General features: G+C 34.6%; 2 protein-coding genes across 2 annotated transcripts; both read right to left on the minus strand.

The window, feature by feature from the left end:
• Positions 1-2,134: 2,134 nt before the first annotated feature.
• Positions 2,135-5,489, minus strand: LOC125810012 (RNA-binding NOB1-like protein). The gene is made up of 5 exons (XM_049489533.1): positions 5,102-5,489; positions 3,665-4,766; positions 3,306-3,474; positions 2,522-2,635; positions 2,135-2,405 (listed from the first exon to the last, which is right to left on the minus strand). The coding sequence occupies exons 1-5, from the start codon at positions 5,487-5,489 to the stop codon at positions 2,259-2,261; spliced, it is 1,920 nt and encodes a 639-aa protein (XP_049345490.1). The 3' UTR covers positions 2,135-2,258.
• Positions 5,490-12,597: 7,108 nt separating this feature from the next.
• Positions 12,598-16,765, minus strand: LOC125810002 (cellulose synthase-like protein E6). The gene is made up of 8 exons (XM_049489521.1): positions 16,410-16,765; positions 14,951-15,272; positions 14,586-14,726; positions 14,358-14,489; positions 14,065-14,277; positions 13,745-13,972; positions 13,282-13,629; positions 12,598-13,173 (listed from the first exon to the last, which is right to left on the minus strand). Exons 1-8 carry the CDS (start codon positions 16,682-16,684, stop codon positions 12,628-12,630), a joined length of 2,205 nt encoding a protein of 734 aa, XP_049345478.1. The 5' UTR covers positions 16,685-16,765; the 3' UTR covers positions 12,598-12,627.
• Positions 16,766-22,900: the final 6,135 nt, after the last annotated feature.

Here is a 22,900-nt window from a genome sequence, read left to right on the forward strand (position 1 = left end):
CGGCCAAAATGACCCATTTTAAAGGTCAAACGAACCCCGGAGCAGGTAAACCCTCCATTTTACCAATTTTCATGTGCTATAGTCCATGGATTTTTTGTGATCAGGAATTCTGACGTCATTTTTGCCGAGGAGAAGAGAGGGTAGGCGATGAGGGTGGTATTTTTAATGATCCGGAATTTTGACGTCATTTTTGCCTAGGGAAAAGGGGTAGGGGGAGGGGGGTAGAGGTGGGGTGGGGGTTAGAGAGGGGTGAGGAGGGTAGGGAGAGGTGGGGTAGGGGAATAGAGGTGGGTAGAGTGGGGATAGGAGGTGGGGATGGGGTGAGGGGGTAGGGGGTAGAGGAGGGTAGGGGGTAAGAGTGGGTGTAGAAGGGGTGGGTGGGTGAGGGTTAGAGAGGTGGGGGGTATAGTGGGTGGGTGGGTGGGGGTTAGAGGAGGTAGGGGTAAAGGGGAAAGGGGTACAGGGGGGAGCGGGTTATTTGGGTAGAGAGGGGGTAGGGCGGGGGTTCTCACCTCTGGACAGGACACCTCGAGGCCGGACGGAGGGCCTCGCCCTTGGGCAGGACGCCTCGAGGCCGGGTGTAGTGCCTCACCTCAGGGCAGGACACCTCGAGGTCGGGCTGGGGGACTCGCCTCGGGGCTGGACGGCTGAAGGCCAAGTGTTGGGGGCTCGCCTCGGGGCAGGACGCCTCGAGGCCGGGCGAGGGGCCTTGCCTCGGGGCTGGACGCCTCAAGGGCGGGCGGGGGTACTCGCCTCGAGGTCGGGCGGGGGTCCTCACCTCGGGGCAGGACACCTCGAGGTTGGGTGTGGGGCGTCGCCACGGGGTAGGACGCTTCGAGGCCGGGTAGGGGGTGTCTCGGGGTGGGTGGCCTCGAGGCCGGGGGAGCCTCGGGTAGGGTGGCCTCGAGGCTGGGGGGGCCTCGGGTAGGGTGGGTTGGGGGCTCCTCGAGGTAAGGGTCGGACCTTGGATGGGGGGCTACTCGGGGTCGGGTGAGGGGGGCTCTCCTCAGGGCAGGTGGCCTTGAGGTCGGGGAGCTAGCCTCGGGGTGGTCACCTCGAGGTGAGGGACAGACCTTTGAAGCGTGCCTCGGGGTAGTAGCCTCGCGACGGGTCGTTGTCCTCGGGAGAGTCGGCGGGCCGCCTTCTCTAGGGTGGCCTCGCCTCGAGTTGATTTAGTGGGTGAACTTGTCACAGACGCCTATCAAAATATCGGTCAAAAATACGCACAAATCACCTAAAACTCAATAAATGAAAAAAATCAATATTTTCTGTTTCAAGACTCGTTTGAACTTGAAAATGCTGACGTTTGCAAGCAAGCTTGTTTGTCGTCACATGCCTACAAAAATTTTCGGCCAAAAAATCATTGGAATCACAATATAAACTTGAAAAATAGAAAAATTGGTATTTCCTGTTTTGGTCCTCGTTTGAACTTGAAAATGCCGATATATGTCCGAACCAACTACGACATTAAATAGTTCGTCATGGACGTCACAAAAAAATTTAGCCAAAAAACCATCGAGATGAATATCACAATGAGTAATACGCACATGAAAAATTGAAAATTTGTTATTTCTCATTTCTGGCCTCGTTTTAACTTGAAATTTTCAACGCACGCCATTAAGGTTGTCACGGATGCCCACAAAAAATTTTGACCAAAATTCAAACGATGCCCGCAATAAAAAATATGTATTTTTCGTTTTTTTTCCGTGTGTTATTAATACATGGATTTTGGGTGATATGTGTGTCCGACTGTTGTTTTGGCCGAAATGATATTCCTCTAAATGATATTGATCTGTTCTCTTTTCCCAAACAGTGGGAGAAGGGGTAGGTAGGGGACATGGCGGTGATTTAGGAGGGATATAACAGCACCTATTTTTTCATCATAGCGACTGGGTTCTTAACATCCGCATTTTATCCCTTGCTAATATTAAATTGAAAGTAGCATGGAAAAAAAGTTTAGTCGTAATAATTACACTTTTAACGGCTAAATTCCTATCGTTCAAAGTCAAATTTCTTGCAGTGACAGTAGACTTGGAATGAAAACAAAAAGGACTGCAGAAACTCAATTTCATTTGTAATCAAACTGTATCCCATGTTACTGAGACCATCCACAAACAAGCCAAAATAATCTGTAATGTAAGTTTTGGTAACACATTAATCTTCAGGGCATCCAACCATAATATAATGGACTAGTATAGAAAACACAGACCGCTTGTACAAAAATGTGAACTCATGAGAGTGGTTTCAAAAAATTCAAACTAATGCTTAGCGTGAGAATAATGATTGTCATTAGGATTCCTCTTCCCGCTGAAAACAGCTAGTGCCTTGCGAACAGGGGGCTGCAGAGGAGCCTTCTTACTAGTATGGTTGAGAAAAATAGTGTCCGGAGTAAATATGTCGTCACCCTACAGAAAACAAATAAAAACTTCTGAGGCAACGTGGAAATTTAAACGTAAAATGTTCATCATAACACTTAAAAACAAAAAAGAGAAGATAAAGGAACATTTTTGCTGAAACCAACCTTGTTCTTCTTCTTTGTTTTAGGATAAAGATACTTCTGCGGAAGCTGGTCCTCACGTAATATTGGGTTCTTGGTAACAGCATCTCTACCCCCTTGAGGTAAAGGCAGGGAGAACTGCAAAGGGAGCAATCAGCAAAAAAGTTTTACATTCTAGCAACATTGCTCGGAATAAGTTCAAAAATATTGTCGAGTGTGTGCCAGATCCCCTCCAAAAGCTAAACATTTTTGGAGGATCCCACACAGATTTGACAACATTTTTAAAGTGTCCGAGCTACACAGATTCTAGGATATTTAGGTGAAATTGGACTGGAGAGGATTCCAAGCATTGGCTACCGCGTCTGATAAGACTCTTGAACTAAGTTGCTTGGAGTCTCCAAAATTGCTGCCGCACCCGTGTCGGATCCTCCAAATGTACACTACTTTTGGAGGATCCGACACGCACCGCAATGTTTCTGAAGAGTCCAAGTAACATAGCTCTTAAAGGATTGCTAAGCATTGTACACATTTGAGGTCCCCTCCACGTGTGTTATGTGCAGGGTGTAACTTAGATAACTTCATATTTGTCACTTTTTTTGTACATTGCTTCTGTTTTTCCCAATTGAATTACAACAGAATGCATTCAAGAATCAAATTTGAGTGGTCTGAGAAGCATAACCATGGAAGTTCTCTCTAAATTTTAGTTAGTGATTTTGTAACGAGTTACTGTTTTCAATTAGGCTGCGGGTTGTGATTTATAGAAGTGTAAAACTCGGACATTTTTAGGAAAGGAGATGTCATTTCTCACCTTTGTCCCTCGCAAGGATATACGTGGTCTGCGTGCCGCAATCACAATACCATTTTCGCCAACAGTCACTGCTACCTTGCGTAAAGTGCCTCCATTTCCACATTTGGGACAGAAAATCCTAGTAACATCTGTTGTCACTTTATAGCAGGCATGGCATTTCAGTACCCACCTGAAAATAGATATGCCACTATAAGCAAATGATGCAATCAAATATTAGAGTATTCCTAGCATCTAAGGCAGCCGTGTATTGACTGGATCATTAGGAATATGTCAATGGTCCGCTTGCAGCATTCATGATAATTCTGGCAAGTTTATGACATGAACAATAGACAATGGATATCACAGCAGCTTTTACATACCTGTGCAGCTCACGGATCTGCATTCCTCCAGGTGCCACAAGGCGTAAACCCATTTGAAGAATAACATTTTGCATTGCATAATCAGCTGTCACACAGGCCACACTTGACTCGGACAAGGATTTTAACATCCAACTTTGTTCACTACTGTTATCATCCACAAACGATGTCTCAATGCTCTCATCCACCTGGCTGGCCATCTCTGCATCTTCCCCTCCTCCATCAGCACAGTCGAAATTCTCCCCTTCATCTTCTTCAAATTCTTTACTGTCTTGCTTAGCATCATTTGATTCAGTCCCCTCAACGGAAATGATTACATCTGCATCCTCTTGGAGAGCTTTTGCAGAATTTTCTTCAAGCCGCATCTGACTCAAAATCGTAGACAAATGTTCTTCACCATCTCTTACTTCAGAAACCTTACCAGCCTCAGCATTCGCATTGGGATTTTCTTCAAGGTTATGGTGCATAGAGATATTGTCGCATTGACAGTTGTTGAGGTTTTCATCTACTGTATTTTCAGTTGCTTCTTGCAAATCATCCATTTTAGATGATCTCTCAGACATTTCACGTCTAGCTTTTCGTCTGAGAAATCTCCTATGAGTACTTCTGCTCACAGCGGGTAGCCAATCATCACCATGATCATCATATTGTCCCTGTGATGCATCAATTCCGTCAGCAACCATCTTCTTACCTTCAATCTTCACCTCTTTTTTCTGTGGCGAGTACTTTTGAGGTTTACTGAAGCCATCATTCTGAGAATCACCACCATTCACGACAGAACCATCTCTCCCACTTTGTTGATCAAGAGGGATAACATTCAAACTCAAATCTTTCAAGGGAAGAATTCTAGAGTTGGTGTTTGCTCCATTATCAAGTGCATGTTCTATTGCTTCCCATTCTCTCAGATTAGGGACGTTAGCGCCCCATCCAGGCAAGTCCTTCTCTGGCAACCTTTTCACATTAACCATGTGAATAGGTGGAGGGCAATCTCGGAGATGTTGAGTTCCATGAAATTGAGCCTCCAATGTGTGAGTTAAAGCAATGAGCTTGAGATCCACATCAGAAAGTGTGTGCAAATCACCAGTAGCCCTTGCAAAGCTGATAACTGCAAAGCGAGGTAACACATCATATTCAACAAATATACAAGATTTTTTCTATATTGACGAACAAATCTCTAACTAGACTATAAACACTATTGACTAACTCTACAATTTTTTCGATAAAGTTAGACTATTAACTCTATAATTGGGATCAGACATACCCATTGAGAGGCAAATTGACAACAAACAAACAAGATAAATAAAAAATTACCGAAATCAAAATCAAAACTATCCCACATATTTTCCCTGTAGTGTTTCTTTCGATGAATCAAAACTTGCATGAATAAACAACCATTCTCAAAAACAACACCAATTGTCTATCAAAGGAAAAGTTTCCAACCTTTCTTAAGAGAATCAGGGGAAGGCTCCATGGTATCAACAGTGAACGGAAGGAAATTGAGTGAACGACGGGAATTCGGGTCACGAATCTCTGAAAGCACTTCAGGTATCGAAACAAACCGATCAGCAGAATGGTTCAGCTTATCTCCGCCTTGAATTATAGCGTTTGTGTCCACCACCGCCACCGCTATCCCCTTCGTCGACTTGCAGCTCCCTACCAAAACTCCGTTACCTGCCTTCGCCGTTGCTGCAGCTGCGGCGGCGGTGACGGTGGCCGGAGTAGTAGTAAGTTGCGGCTGTGGAGGTAGCGGCGGTTGTTGCTTCACTATGCTGCTCCAACATGGTGGTGGTGGTGAAGGGGGCTGAGTATCCATGGCTGTGGAGCTCATACTGAGGGAGAAGGAAACTCTAAAACCCTATAAGGAGCCGTTTTGAATATTGGTTAATTGTTACTGTGTTTGTTTGATTATTGTTTAATTGTTAGCATTAACATCAAAAAAATTATTAAAAATCACTTAAAACAAAGTGCAAATGAACTATGTATGTGAGTTAAAAAATTATATCTTGATCAAAAGTAAATACTAATCACATTATAGAATAAGCGAAAATTTATCATCATTCGAAAGAAAAATATGAAACTGAACTCTAAGTCGAGGACTTTATATGTCAAATGGTATAAATATAATTAGTTAATTTACTATCGAGTTATGAGTTAATCTGTTAAGAAAAAAATCATCAAACCATTAAGAATTGCTAACTGAATAAAAAAAATCAAAATCGCTATCGAAACCTTTAAATCAATAACCCATTATCAATAAATTAATAATTTTTTTTAATTCGAATTATCGATTTCAGTTCGATTTTGAACAACCCTATTTCAAAGAGTAATTAGTCAATATTAACCGATTTTTTCCAAACTCTTCTTAAAATAAAGGGAAAATGGTCTGAAAAATACTTCAACTTTGGCCGAAATTGTTGTTACGATACCAAACTTTATTGAGGACCTTTTACCCCTGCACTATTTAATAGTGTATTTTAAAGGTATATATGTGCCCACGTGGACACATTACTATTTATAATGATGCAATATTTATGATGTCCACGTGGGCACATATATACCTTTAAAATACACTATTAAATAATGCAGGGGTAAAAGGTCCTTTCCAAAGTTCGGTATTATTACAGCAATTTCGGTCAAAGTTCGAATATATTTCAGTTGAGTGACTTTAATCAATAATTTTAATAGTTGAGTGACTTTTTGAATTCAAATAAATACGGTAAAAAACAGTTTTGTTTATTCTGGTTCATCAGTTTTGGTAAGAAGTATGAAATATTTTACTTGATAATTAATACACAGTTATTACTTGTAATACATGTTGTTATTTAAAATTGGACTAATTGCCTAGCATTAGGATAGTTAAAGGTATTTATTAATTATCTTGTTTGAATTCTATTGTACTTAATGATGTCAACTTTGTACCATTTTCTATTTAGACAATACAACCAAAATCTGATTTTTCGGAGTGTATCACTCATTTGATCACATTAATTCACACATTGTTGAAAAAATGATTCTAGTATCTCAAAAAGAAGTATTCATAATATTGTCTAGATTTATTCCTTAATATCTTGTTAATGAATATTGAATATGTTAATTATTCCAATATATTTCTAATTGACTATTCTTCCTTTCTTTTATTAATCCATTTCAATAATGAGAGGAGGTCAATTTTCTTAGGCATAATACATATATTGGACCCTAAACTTGGCTTCAAATTTTAACTTTGACCTCCAACTTTCATAGTGCACAAATAGGCACTTTAACTTGTATAAAGTAGAACAAGTAAACACACGAGTCCTACATGGCACAATACACGTAGGACACCTCGTAGGACAAAAAATGACATGTAGGATGCCATGTAGGACATGTGTGTCTATTTGTTCTATTTTATACAAGTTAAAGTGCCTATTTGTGCACTATGAAAGTTGGAGGTCAAAGTTAAAATTTGAAGCCAAGTTTAGGGTCCAATATATGTATTATGCCATTTTCTTATGGTCAAAAGTATTTTCCATAAGATTTCCAACACATATAAAATTCATTTTGGGGTCTGTGTGTTCAAACTGCTAGTTTTTAATAAGTAACGTTAGTAAATAAGATGCCTACTGTTATGTTTGTCCTAGTCTTTAGGAAGTACTTTAAAACGTGGACTGTTATCTAGTTTTTAGGAGAATTTTTTGGTGAAGTATTTTCTTTTGGCTTCAGCCGTTGCTGTATTTTTGCATTATAAAAAGACTCCTGCAGCAGTGTAAGTTAGTTGAGAAGCCAAGTTATTGTCTCTATTTTACTCTATATTTTCTGTTCTCCAGTTTTTTTTTTCTATCAATGGTATTCGAGCCAATAGATCCAACAACAACAAAAAAAAAACAGAGAGCAATTTCGCTAGCTTATGGCTTTGGAGAACAATTACGTTCAAGCAGCTATTCCCCGTTTCGATGGTCACTATGACCATTGGAGTATGCTAATGGAGAATTTCTTGCGGTCAAAGGAGTATTGGCCAATTATCGAGGACGGAATCGGAGCTCCGGCGGAAGGTGAAACCTTAACGAATGCTCAAAAGGTAGAGTTCGAAGCAAGAAAGTTGAAAGATTTGAAGGCAAAGAATTATCTCTTTCAGGCTATCGATCGTCCCATCCTAGAGACTATTCTTTGCAAAGAAACTTCTAAGGATATTTGGGATTCGATGAAGAAAAAATATCAAGGCACTACTAGAGTGAAGCGCGCACAGCTTCAAGCCTTGAGAAGGGATTTCGAAACTTTGCAGATGAAGGAAGGAGAGTCTGTAATGAGTTATTGTGCTAAAACAATGGAGATAAGCAACAAAATGCGATTTCATGGTGAAAAGATGACCGATGTCACAATCGTGGAAAATATATTGCGCTCCCTGACACCGAAGTATGACTATGTCGTTTGCTTCATTGAGGAGTCAAAAGATATAGATGAGTTATCGCTTGACGAATTGCCAAGTTCCTTGTTGGTACATGAGCAAAAGATGAACTGCAATTCATCTTCCGAAGAGCAGGCTTTGAAGGCTTCTACTAATACTCGTTTCTCAAATTTTAGGGGAAGGGGTAGAGGTAGAGGAAGAGGAAAAGAAGATCGAGGATATAGAGATGAAGGTAGCAAAGATAGCAATCGAAATTTCAGAGCCAATAATGACTGCGACAAAGGCGGAGGGAGAGATTTTGACAAATCCAAGGTAGAATGTTATCGTTGCCATAAATTTGGTCATTATCGTTCTGAATGTCGTACAAGGCTGCCTAATGAGAAAGAAGAAAAGTCAATTTTTGCTGAGAATAAGGAAGGAGAAACCTTGTTAATGGCGGTTCATGCTGGAAACGAGTCCGAGAAACAACTTATTTGGTATGTAGATACTGGCTGCAGTAACCACATGACTGGAAGTAAGTCTTCTTTTACTGTTTTAAATGAAAATTTTCGGTCGACAGTTAGTTTTGGTGATCTTTTTCAACTGTGAATGTGATGGGAAAGGGTAATATCAATTTTAGAACCAAAAATGGGTGTGTGGAAATCATATCCAATGTGTTCTATGTTCCAGCTTTGAAAAGCAATTTGTTAAGTGCCGGTCAACTGTTAAAAAAAGGGTATGTAATCACCTTAAGAAATGATGCATGTGAAATTTCTGATCCCTCCAAAGGAGTTATTGCTTTTGTAAAAATAAGTCAAAACAGGTTGTTTCCTTTGAAGATTGAAAATGTTCAATCTTTCTATATGGCAGAAGTGAGAAATCCTTCATGGTTGTGGCATTTTAGATATGGTCACTTGGGTTTTGGTGGATTAAGAACTCTCCAACAGAAAAAGATGGTGATAGGTCTTCCAGAAATCATCACTCCTTCTCAAGTTTGTGAAGAATGTGTTGTTGGCAAACAACATCGTTCTCAATTTCCAAAAGGGAAGTCGTGGAGAGCGAGTAGTGTTTTGGAGCTGCTGCATTCAGATATTTGTGGCCCAATCAACCCAATTTCGAATGGTGGTAAAAGGTATTTTATTACCTTTATTGATGATTATTCCAGGAAGACTTGGGTGTATATTCTGCAAGAAAAGTTAGAGGCTTTTAATGTATTTAAAAGCTTCAAAGCTCGTGTGGAGAATGAAACTGGAAAGTCCATTAAGAACCTTCGGACAGATTGCGGAGGAGAATATTGCTCTAAGGTATTTGATGAATTTTGTGAGACTCGCAGCATTCGAAAACAGCTCACAACAGCATATACACCGCAGCAAAACGGTGTGGCGGAAAGGAAGAATAGAACCATTCTCAATATGGTTCGTACCTTGCTGGCTCGAGGAAGAGTTCCAAAGGAATTTTGGCCAGAAGCAGTGAATTGGAGCATTCACATCTTGAACAGAAGTCCCACTTTTGCTCTTCGAGATATGACACCTAAGGAAGCTTGGAGCGGGAGGAAACCGGCAGTAGACCACTTCAAAGTTTTTGGTTCCATTGCTTATGCACATGTTCCAGAAGCAAAAAGGAAGAAACTTGATAATAGAGGAGAGAAATGTGTTTTTCTTGGAGTTAGCGAGGCATCCAAGGCGTACAAGTTGTTCAATCCATTGACAAAAAAGGCTGTGACCAGCAGAGATGTCGTTTTTGATGAAGAAAGAACTTGGGATTGGAATATGCAGCAGTCTACTCCAATCCTAATTAATAATGAAGTCGAAGAAGTAGTTGCGGTACCCGAAATTTTTGAAACTTCTACTCAAGAAGTTGCTGAAACTTCACCATCAGTTGTACCCGATATTTCTGAAACTTCTCCTCGTGCAGCTGCTGAAAGTTCAGCATCAATTTTGGAAGAGACTGATACAGCTGATCAGCCTCTTCGTCGTGCTCGCAGAAGGCCCGCGTGGATGATGGATTTTAAAGTAACAGGGATTGATGTTAATGAAGATGCTTCCCATTTTGCATTGTTTGCAGACTGCGATCCTACAACTTTTGAGAATGCTGTCAAAGAGGAGAAATGGCGTAAAGCCATGGATGATGAGATTGATTCTATTGAAAGAAATGGCACTTGGGAGTTATCAGATCTTCCCAAGGGGCACAAAATCATAGGTGTCAAGTGGGTCTATAAGACGAAACTCAAGGAAAATGGTGAAATTGACAAGTATAAGGCGCGATTGGTGGCTAAGGGATACAAGCAAGAGCATGGAGTGGACTACACAGAAGTTTTTGCACCAGTTGCAAGGCATGACACCATCAGAATGGTAATTGCATTGGCGGCACAAAATTTGTGGCCTATCTTTCAGTTGGATGTTAAATCGGCTTTCCTACATGGATACCTGGAGGAAGAGGTATTTATCGAGCAACCTTCTGGTTATATTAAAATTGGATCTGAGCATAAGGTATACAAGTTGAAAAAGGCTCTTTACGGACTAAAACAAGCTCCGCGAGCTTGGTGTAGTCGCATCGAGACTTACTTTCAAAAGGTTAGTTTCCTGAAATGTCCATATGAGCACTCTCTTTTTGTTAAATTTGAAGAACCAGGAAAAATGCTCATTGTGTGTTTATATGTTGATGATCTTATATTTACCGGGAATGATAATGCCATGTTTTCTCATTTTAAAAAGTCCATGATGGATGAATTTGAGATGTCTGATCTAGGTAAGATGCATTATTTTCTTGGTTTAGAAGTAGTGCAATCTGATGATGGTATATTTGTTTCCCAAAAGAAATATGTACGGGAAATTTTAGACCGATTCAAGATGAAGAATTGCAATCCAGTCAATACTCCCGTTGAGTTCGGCCTGAAGCTAAACAAAGTTGGAAGAGGAGATGTTGTAGACAGCACACTGTTTAGGCAAATTGTAGGTAGTTTGATGTATCTTACTGCCACAAGGCCCGATATCATGTATGCTGTAAGTCTTATAAGTAGATATATGGAGAGCCCCGGCGAAATTCACCTGCTAGCTGCCAAGAGAATCCTTCGCTACTTACAAGGAACTAAGGATTTTGGTTTGTTCTATAAGCAGGGTGAGAAATCAAGTTTGCTTGATTTTGCTGATAGTGACTATGCAGGAGATCAGGACGACAGGAAGAGCACATCAGGTTATGTTTTTATGCTGGGCACAGGGGCTATTTCATGGTCTTCCAGAAAGTAAAAGATTGTCGTTTTATCAAGTACTGAGGCTGAATTTATTGCTGCTACAGCTTGTGCTTGTCAAGCTGTTTGGTTGAGAAGAATTCTTGAAGAGCTGCAGTTTAAACAAGAAAGAGCAACTACAATTTTCTGTGATAACAACTCTGCTATCAAGCTATCTAAAAATCCAGTGTTACATGGAAGAAGCAAACACATTGATGTGAAGTATTATTTCCTGCGAGATCTCAACGATGAAGGAACGATAGAGTTGAAATATTGCCGAAGTGAAGACCAGCTGGATGATATTTTCACTAAACCTCTAAAGTTTCTGCTTTTTCAAAATCTCAGGAGGTTGATGGGTATCGGCACTATGGAAGAGTTCAAGAAGCTGACTCTAAACTGAAGCTTGAAAGCTTTCAGTTTAAGGGAGGGTGTTAGTTTTTAATAAGTAACGTTAGTAAATAAGATGCCTACTGTTATGTTTGTCCTAGTCTTTAGGAAGTACTTTAAAACGTGGACTGTTATCTAGTTTTTAGGAGAATTTTTTGGTGAAGTATTTTCTTTTGGCTTCAGCCGTTGCTGTATTTTTGCATTATAAAAAGACTCCTGCAGCAGTGTAAGTCAGTTGAGAAGCCAAGTTATTGTCTCTGTTTTACTCTATATTTTCTGTTCTCCAGTTATTTTTTTTCTATCACAAACTGCAGTGTATATATAATCAATAGATTACCAAGTGATTAACAGAAACCCTTCTCTACATCATTTAAGAGTGTTTGCTTTGCCAAAAAGGTGCATGAAACTGACAAATTGAAGCCTAGCTAGGTCTGTTGTTTGTGTAATTATATATGCTGAAACTCAAAAAGGTTATATCTGATATGGTTTTTTTGTCAACAGTCCATTCAAATTTCAAACTAGAGTTCCATACTGACACAAATCATGTACCAGAGAAGTTGGAATATCAAGGCAGTGCTCCTGAACAATCTTTTTACCAACATGATGGAGATCTTATCATGGAGGAAACTGCAGACCTGGAATTTAAGATTTAGGGGGAGAACAAAGTATTGAGAAACTTTACTACAAAAAGTGATCATCAAGATGCTTATCAAAGATTGATACGAAAGCTCCTCTTATCTTACTATGATATCTCATTTGGTGCTTAAACCATGAGTCAGTTTCTTCAACAACCAAAAAAGGAGGAAACTTTGAGAATTGTTGGATACATAATGATCAAGGGGTCCTATTATCCAGTACACAAGATAACAACATCATTAGGACGACAGACCTAAACAGATATTCTTCTTAGGGTTCATCAACAACCTTCATCTATTCTTCTACGTCTCTAAATCTACTAAAATTAACCCAAGTGTCATGTCCTATTACAATCTAAAAGATAGGTAGCATACATGCTATTGATACTAGGACGACAGACCTAAACAGAACGGAGGATGGAAAACTACCCTTATCACTCCGGAGAAAGAGTGCTTCATACACTGGCACATTCACTATAACTATTAATCCACATAGAATCACATGTGACACAACATTTCCCACTTCTTGTAGTGTTGCAGCCATTATAAGTTTCTTCATTCCCCAAATGAAACTAACTAGATTAAGCAATGCAAGTGTGGCTGTGATTGTGAACATAGCAGATGAGTTGCCAAACTCCATCATCTCTTGCTCGTATCTCCTCTGTACATTGTCATCTACTACCTTTGTCGTGAGGGTAAATGCTGTCTGAGAGAAGCCTAATTGCTTAATCACTGCATCTATGAACGCGAAGAAGTATGAAGTTGTCCTTCGAATCAACAACATTCTTTGCAAGTTCCACCATGACTTAGGTGTGTCACCACAGCTAATGGATTCAGCCAAGGAATATGCAAACTTGGCGATGAAAACATACGCAAAAGGCAAGAACCATAGACTTGACATCTGCAATATAATGAGTGATGAAGACATAATTAAGTAAATAACAGGTGATGGTTGTGAAAAAAGGTATAGTTTAAGCTTTTAGATAAGATGGTTACGTAAGTTGATTACCTCTGGAAATAAGGAGATGCCATGAAGCAGAGAAAGAGAAGTAACCAACACATAAGTTAGTGTGGGAACAGATAGAGGGGCCCAAAGAAGGTAAATGCAATATCCCATTTGGGCACCCAATTTGATTTTGCCATGGCCATATATGAAGGGACAATATTTGGATATGAAAATCTGAAACATGCCTTCTGACCATCTCTTATGTTGAACAAGAGCAACATCTAAGATTGTTGGAGCAACACCTAAAAAAGCAGGTTTACTTGGCTTATAGTATATTGATTTCCATCCTCTGCATTGGATTGTTAATCCTGTGATTATATCTTCCACAGGAAATCCATACAACAGCCCCATCTGGACAAAAAAATCAAACATATGTTCTCAGAGCTCGAACTCAAAACATCTATCAAAACAGGATGAATGTTTTAACATCCCACTACACCCTTTGACGGTATCTAGGAATTAGTACCTGTTTTCCCCATTGAGTCCCCTCTTCATAGCTACAATTTGCAACAACTTTTGATGCTTCCTCTAATTCTTCCACAGTTTTATAGGTGGATTTTTCTTGCAGCTTGTTATTCCATTCAAAAGTTTGATCCTCAGAGAATATTCGACCACAAAGACTTTCCCTTCTGTGTAAACACCCTGTGCCACAGTACAAAGCTGCTCCATAACCTCCCATACCAGCAAGTTCAATCTACATGTTGAGATTCGAAGTTTATAAATTGTCTTATATATACAAAAAAATTGTTAAAAGAGGGCTGTCAAAGAATCATTTCTACAACTTACCTCATGAGTAACTCGAGCTACATTTCCATAAATATCATTTTTGGTTGCATTATTGTAACGTTGAGGATACTGAACATAGGCTACCTTGTACCCTTGCTTTTCATCCATGAAGAAGCACAATGATTCTCTTATTGCATCTGGATCGTTCGAGTACATGTCACAATCCAAGTTAAGAATGATAGGTGCATTACTTATTTGTGACGAAACTCGTATCTACACACATAAACAAATTTATACTGTTAAAAAGATCGAGATAAGAAATTACTAATAATAAGTTTCATAGCTTAATTTACCAATGAGTTCATTGATCCAGCCTTGAAGTTATGTGGCCAATTTGGTTTTTTCTCTCGTGACATATAGACAAGCGTTGGCAGTCGATTTCCATCCATGTCGACCATGTTATGATCTCTTCCATCTATTAAAATCTGAAAAGATACAAATTACATCTCTCTTTTTTGTTTTCTGTTCATTTTCGACGTTAATTAATAACTGTTGTAGTAACAATAGCATATATAATGTACCTGAACAATTGAGTGGTGATCTTGTTTTGTAACTTTAGTGTTCCATTCTGAGAACCCTTTGTGCTGAGCCTTAATTTCATTGGGAATGCTACCATTTTCTATGGAGGCTTCAATCCTGCTTTTCATATCTTCATATAATTTCTGAAGAAAGTTACACATCAGTTTAGATGAACTAAGATATGACTCATTTGTTAATTTGAACTCGAAATGACTCATCAAATTGTCGTGTCAAAACTCTAAAGTATTAAACTTCCTTCGACTAGTTCATGTGTTTACTATTTTGAACCCCTAGTCAAATTATTTTGGCTCCGCCACTGATTGAGTCATGACTTATTTGTTACCTCTTCTTAATCTCAAGTTCTCACCTTGATATTGAACCATTCTTGTGCAAAAACTTTGTCATTTAAATTGGAGGCATCATGTTGAAAATAGGCAGCAGGGGACCTAGGCTCCACATTGAATCTCTTGCAGAAAGGTATCCAATATTTAGAGAATTGAGAGGCTTCAAGAAGAGCATAAAATGTATATTGTGAACCCCCATCATCAGAAAGGTAAACACTCAACTTTTGAGTAGGATAGTTATATGACATGGCTGATAATATTGTGTTGATCACCATTGTTGGAGGCTCCATTATTGGATCTGCTGTACAAACGAATATGTCTACGTCTGGCAAATTCTCCTCGTATCTGCAAACAACTAGTCAAAGTCAGGAGTCGGTATAGTTATGCAGGTATTAGTAATACATGAATCAAAGTTATGAATGGTTTTGCTATTCCATCTTCTATCATCTACAAAATTTCAAACAAAACGCCCTATTATTAATTTTATACATAGTCCTAACTCCTAACCAATTATCAAAATTATATTACTTATATATGCAACATCTAACATGTATAATATTTTTCCCAACAAGCTATCGAACAACCCCTTAGTACTCTCTCGTTTCAGTATAAGTGTTTTAATTTGACTGTGCATGGATTTTAAAAAATAAAAAGAAATTTTGTAGTCTTAATTAAAAATATGTACTGCCTTTTAAATCTCATGATTTTAAATTTGTCATGTAGAATCTTAGAATTGGAAAACGTAATAATATAGAAAGAGATATTTTTTTTATACAAACTTAAAAGGAAAGTAAGACACTTCAATTCGGATAGAGAAAATATTTACTACAAAGTTTCAACCCGACAAATCAAATACTCCCCATATCTCAATTTATATGACTTACTTCTCTTTTTATTCAGTATAAAAAAGAATAACACATTTTTACATTAAGTAAAAAAACTAATTTTAAAATACTCATTTTATTCTTAATGAAATGATTTATAGTCACACAAATATCTATCACTTATTTTAAACAACACTAATTTTAAAATACTCATTTTACTTTTACTGAAATGATTTTATAGTCACACAAATATCTATCACTTATTTTAGACCACAAATTTCAAAAAAAATATTTCTTTCTCAAACTACGTGCCTAACCAACTTATATAAAATAGAACGGGCCGGTGGGAGTAAGTTGTGATAGATACCTTCGAAGACGAACTAAAAAATATTTAACTCAGAAGTTGGAAAATCAACAAATGGAGATCTTACTACTTCAACAAATAATAGCTTTGGGAAGTTAAAAGGTAAAAGGCCAATTACAGAGCACCAAGTATATATATCTAAGTCTTATAAAAACATATTCGAAATTTAAAATCGATTGAATTCATCAAACTCTATAATTATTAATTAAATTCATTAGACTTCTAAAATTTTGAATTCAAAATATGGTAATATTTGTTGAAATCTTAATAAGTTTCAACGAAGAGAAGTCAAACCTGAGTGAAAGTCTGTTCTTATAAGGATAAGTATATATAACATTCCAACGAACAGACTGAGTGATAATCCAGTAGAAACCAAAGCAAAGCTCAGCTAAGAACATACATATCCATGCCAATCTACCAGATTCACCTTTACTTGGCATATTAATTAATCTGTATAACCATATTAAACAAATACCCACAAATATTGTTGAAGCAAATAACTTGTATATAGTTTTTCCTTTAGCTTCCTTTGTCTCAAATAATGGAAGATGCAAAGTTTGTTCACCCATCTCTCTCTCTCCAAGTTACACACACAAACAAAGGAGCAAAAACTTTATATACATGCTTTATTATTATATTATAAAGTTTAGATATGATTGACTATGGGTCATGGGTGGCTCAAGTTGAATATGCATTACATAAAATATATACACATCTGTTTCAATTCGTTTGATCTATTTTTTATTTGGAACTTAATACAATTTAAAAAAATAAAGAGAACTTTTGAATTTTATGATCTTAATATAAAAATATTACAATTGTACTAAAATATCTTTTAATCTTGTAATCCTAAATATGTCACATAAAAAGTTGATATTAAAGAGTTGTTGAAAAACACAAAAAAAAAAAAAATTAAATAGACTACGAAAAGAAAGTAGGTCAAATAAATTGAAATACAGAGAGTACTTTTTGGTTTAGTCGGTTAAAAAGGTATATCATTTTTTCTTTTTGATAATTTTTTTAATTTCAACTTTTTACCTGACATATTTAAAACCATAAAATTATATAATATTCTATTATATTTTTAATTTAAAATCACTCATTAATTTTCTTCACTTTCTTAAATTTCATATTAATTAAAATTAAATAATTATATTTAAAAGGTGGAAGTATGACTATTTTACTATTTGTACCTTACTAGATGCAGCAATAGGAGGGCCACATTAAAATAATTAGGTCCAAATAATTATACAAGGTGGGCGGGGCCGAATGTATTGTTCGATATATTGTTTTCTCCGTTCTAATTTAGGTGTCATTTTTTTATTATTTTAAATATTTTAACTTTTTGTTATTGTCATTTATAATAATATAAATTTATTTTAATATATCTAAATTACATTAAAAATTGAAAATATTTAATGTTCGAAAATCAGTTTCTATATAAATTAAGATAGAGATGATTAAAATATTATTGAATATTTGTTGTAAATTTATTTATTATAATTTTATTTGAGGTTGCTCTTGAAATTTATAAACACCTGATTTACTATATATTAGGAGCGAGAATGTTGAGGAGCTCATTAATACAAATAAGATATACATACAAAAAAAAATTATACATTTAACTAATAAATATAATTATTTTAACAGATGGAATAAATATATTAATTGTCTTTTTTAAAATAATGAGTAAAAGGGAGTGGCCAATGAGAATATAAAAGAATTAAAATGGTGAAGGGACTCTTGCCTCTACAAAAGGACAAACTGATGTTAGTACGTGGACAGATGATTATCTTGTAAATTTAATTTGGAGAATAAAAACATAATAACATGCTATGCCAAGTTAAAATATATTAACGAACGTCACCCTCCAATAGGTCCTGCAGTGCGCGATTTGAATTTAGTCGAAGCTTTAATGTAGACTACAAACATCGAATAGAAAATCAAAAAAAAATTACACTGTTAAGATTTCTTTATATTATTAAATATATTCACGATTTAAAATTTTCTTTAAATTATCACCATATATAAGTTAAAAATTAAAAACTAAACAGTTTAGTTTACCATATAAACAACATGAATTAGACTAACTTGGCAAATCTCTAAATTATTTGAAAAATAAAAATAAAAAACAAAAGAACCACAAATGTGGAGAGCTTTTTTATTTATTTATTTAATATTCAAAATACTAATATTTTTTGGAAATAAATGAGTTCATTATTCCAAAAATCATTCAACTATGATAAAAATATATTTATATTGATGTGAATATCAAATTTATAAATACATATCATGTGTATGAATATCCATGATTAATCCAAAGTATTACTTAATTATTTTAAGTTACATTAATTTAGTGTAAATGCCCAGCGCGAATAAATATTAGGGACTTTATAAAAATATACACTCTCATAGCTCTTTTTTTCTGCAACAGTACTTATACACACGATAAAATTACACACTTACATAATGTATAAATCTTGTATAAAAAGTATTTAGAAATTATATCAAAGTAAATATTTTTATGTATAAAATTTTTTAATTTATCTATATAGTGTCGGGTTGTTTGGTCTCGAGTTGTTTTTTTTAGTTAAATCCAAATCAACCCAAGTATAGTTAGATTATTTTTTTCAATATCAAACCAAGTTAAACTAAACCACTAGTTAGATTATTTTTTTCAAGTTGACTCGTGTGATTCGATTTTCAGTTCAATTAGGTACACCCTATATAGATATATAAAAAATATTATGAAATCTATATAATTAATGAGTAAGCACTTGGGAAAAAACCGTTGAATGTGGCCAATTTTCAGCTAGTTACATGGTTGAGTGGCCATTCTCCATATTTAATGATAATTAGGTCAATTTTGGTTAGTAACATAATTGAATGGTCATTCTCTTTAATTTCTATAATAAAATATATGACGCGACATTTCAGTAATTAGTAGTGCTCATAATTTTTTAGTTAGTTCCATGACTGAGTGGTCATTCTCCATATTTAATGATACTAGATATAGGACCCCGTGAATATATATTATTTTTTTATTTTAATTTATGTCATATTATGGAATTTGAGAAGTTATTGAAATTTTTATATGATTTTAAAAATATTTTAAATTTTTAGCTATTGTGATTTGTAGTACTTTTTTTTAACATAATTTTGAAAATAATATTTATTACTCTGTTTGTTCTAATTTATGTGGCACACGCAGAATTTCAAATATTAACCATTTTTTATATGTCTCTTTAATATATTAAGTTGTTAATTATTGTATTTTATAGTACATTTTGAACCTAATTTTTTAATAATATATGTTATTTACCATGTCCCAATTTATGTGGCATTAATTGATAGATTTGTTGGAGTCGAGAGATTTATTTTGTTAATTATTGTAATTTATAGTTTTTTTTTCCGTCAATTTTAAACAATATATGTTGTTAATTGATAGAATACTTTTAATGTAATTTTAAAAAAAAAATATGTGTGACTCTCCATTCCCAATTTATGTGGCACATGTAAAGTTTTGACAATTAACCAAAATTTTAATACATTTAAAAAAATATTTTTAAGTCGTTAAATTTTAAGTAATTTAAATTGTTGTATTATTTATTACAATTTATAATACTTTTAAAGTAGTTGAAATATTGTACTATTTATTATGATTTATAACACTTTTTTTTAAAATTTATGTCATATTATGGAATTTGAGAAGTTATTGAAATTTTTATATGATTTTAAAAATATTTTAAATTGTTAGCTATTGTGATTTGTAGTACTTTTTTTAACATAATTTTGAAAATAATATTTATTACTCTATTTGTTCTAATTTATGTGGCAGATGCAAAATTTCAAATATTAACCTTTTTTTATATGTCTCTTTAATATATTAAGTTCATAATTATTGTATTTTATAGTACATTTTGAACCTAATTTTTAAATAATATATGTTATTTGCCATGTCCCAATTTATGTGGCATTAATTGATAGATTTGTTGGAGTCGAGAGATTTATTTTGTTAATTATTGTAATTTATAATTTGTTTTTCATCAATTTCGTCGACTATTTTTTTTATTAATTATTGTAATTTATTGTTTCTTTTTCGTCAATTTCAAACAATATATGTTTATCATATAATCCATTTTATGTGGTACCAATAGAATTTAGAGAGTCAATTAAATTTTTTATATAAATTTTAAATAATTAAGCTGTTAATTATTGTAATGTATAGTATTACTTATATTATTTTTAAATATATTTAAATATTATATGTTAGGTTTTTTATCCTAATTTATATGGCATTGATAGAATTTAAAGTGTCAAATAATTGTTAATTATTGTAATAGATAATATGGAGTATTTAAATCATTTATAGTATAGTAATTAATATATAATATGTAGTATTTAAGTGGAAGGTGGTGGGGCCCACTTATATAGTTTGATAAATATATTGGATATTAGTTGTGATTTATAGTATAGTAATTAATAATATATAATATGTAGTATTTAAGTGGAAGGTGGTGGGGCCCACTTATATATTTTATAAATATATTGGACATTAGTAGTGATCTTATTGGACCATTGGTAGTCATTCCTAGACTCTTCTATAATATAGTAAATTAGGTCAATGTTGGTTTAGTAACATGGTTAAATTGTAACGACCATCAGTGGTGCATTGGTGATACTGCTCTATCCTTAATCAGAGATTTTGTGTTCGATTTCTGAGTATGGAGAAAATCTTATTAGAAGTGTCATCTGCAAATGAGCCCTACAGTTCGCGATTAGAATTTAGTCGGGGCTTCAATACAATCTCTGGACACCGAGTGGAATAAAAAAAACATGGTTGAGTGGTCATACTTCTGAATACATCACTGGACTTCTGGATACATAAGTGAGGGATATATCCGAGAGGGGAGGAATGTATCCGCGAGGAGATAGGACATCCCGATACATCAACATCCGGACACATCAGTGGACATCTGAATACATAGATGAGGGATGTATCAGAGACATGGGGATGTATCAGAGAGGGAATATGGCATCCCGATACATCACTAGACTTCTGAATACATCAGCAGACATCCGAATACATAGATGAGAGATGTATCAGAGAGGGGAGGGATGTATTCGAGAGGGGGATAGGGATGTATCAACGACATGAAAGTGATGTATCCGAAAGGGAATTTTTAAATGGTAAGCAATTTTAGAGATCGTGGTAAAATATGATGTGTATTTATGTAATTTTTCCTAATAAAATATGATGTTACATTTTGTTAGTGCACATGAATTTTAGATTAATTATATGACCGAGTGGTCATTTAACCTGTTTGGCATTGTTGTTGGGAGGTCAGATGTGTGCATTTTTTAAAAGTAGAAAGTAGGGGGGAAAATGAAGTTAAAAAAGTAAAAGACCAATCACAGACCAAACATATATACCTAAGTTTTATCAGAAGGAAAATGATTCAAAATTTAAAGTTAAAAAATAATTCAAACTCTATAATTCTATCGTTAAATTCATTAGACTTTTAAACTTTCAAATTAAAAATATAATAATATTTATTGAAATTTTAATAAGTTTCAACGAGGAAAAGTCAAATCTGAGGGAAAGTCTATTCTTGTAAGGATAAGAATATATAACATTCCAACAAACTGACAGAGTGATAATCCAGTAGAAATCAAAGCAAAGCTCAGCTAAGAACATACATATCCATGCCAATCTCCCAAATTTACCTTTACTTGGCATATTAATTAATCTGTATAACCATATTAACAAAATACCCACAAATATTGTTGAAGCAAATAACTTGTATATAGTTTTTCCTTTAGCTTCCTTTAACTCAAATAATGGAAGATGCAAAGTTTGTTCACCCATCTCTCTCTCCAAGATGCACACAAAAAAAAAAGGAACAAAACTATATATAGATGCTTTATTATTATATTATAAAGTTTAGATATGACTATGGGTGGCTAAAGATGAATATGCATTACATATAATATATATATATCCATTTCAATTTGTTTGACATATTTTAATTTGAAACATAGTTTTAAAAAATAAAAAGATTTTTTTTTAATTTTGTCATCTTAATTTAAAGATATTACAATTATATCAAAATGATATTTAATTTTATAATTTTAAATATGTTATGTAAAAAGTTAAAATTTTAAAAATATTAAAAAAATAATTTTTTTTAAAACAAACTAAAAAGAAATAGATATAATAAATTGAAACAAAGATACTTTTTTTGTGTAGTCACTTTTTAATTTTAAATAATAAAATTTTACGTAGTTAAATTTCGTATCAAATAAAAATTAAATAAATAAATTTAAAAAGCGGAAGTATGACTAGTTTACTATTTATAGCTTACTAGATAAAGCAATTTGTAGCATGTATCAAGTTATCAACTCAGGAGGACCACATTAAAATAATTATACATTTACGTGAATTTAGTAATTTCGTCTGATATATTATTAGTTTAGGTGTCATTTTTTTATTTTGAAATTTTTATATTATTTTTAAATATTTTCAATTATTATTGTAATTTATAATAATATAAATTTTAAATATATAAACTTTATTTTGAAATTTTATATCTAAATAACATTTTAAAATATTTAACTTTCTAAAATCAAATACTACATAAATAGGAGATATAATTCAAAATATTATTAAATATTTGTTGTGAATTTAATTATTATAATTCAAATAGTTTTTGCACCTATACTAAATAAATGATAACGATTTTATGTTAAAAAGGATAAAAACACCCCCTACTTCATATCCTAAA

The sequence above is a fragment of the Solanum verrucosum genome, unplaced genomic scaffold (assembly GCF_900185275.1).
Source record: "Solanum verrucosum unplaced genomic scaffold, falcon-dt-bn FXZP01000276.1, whole genome shotgun sequence".
In the NCBI taxonomy this organism is placed as follows: Eukaryota; Viridiplantae; Streptophyta; class Magnoliopsida; order Solanales; family Solanaceae; genus Solanum; species Solanum verrucosum.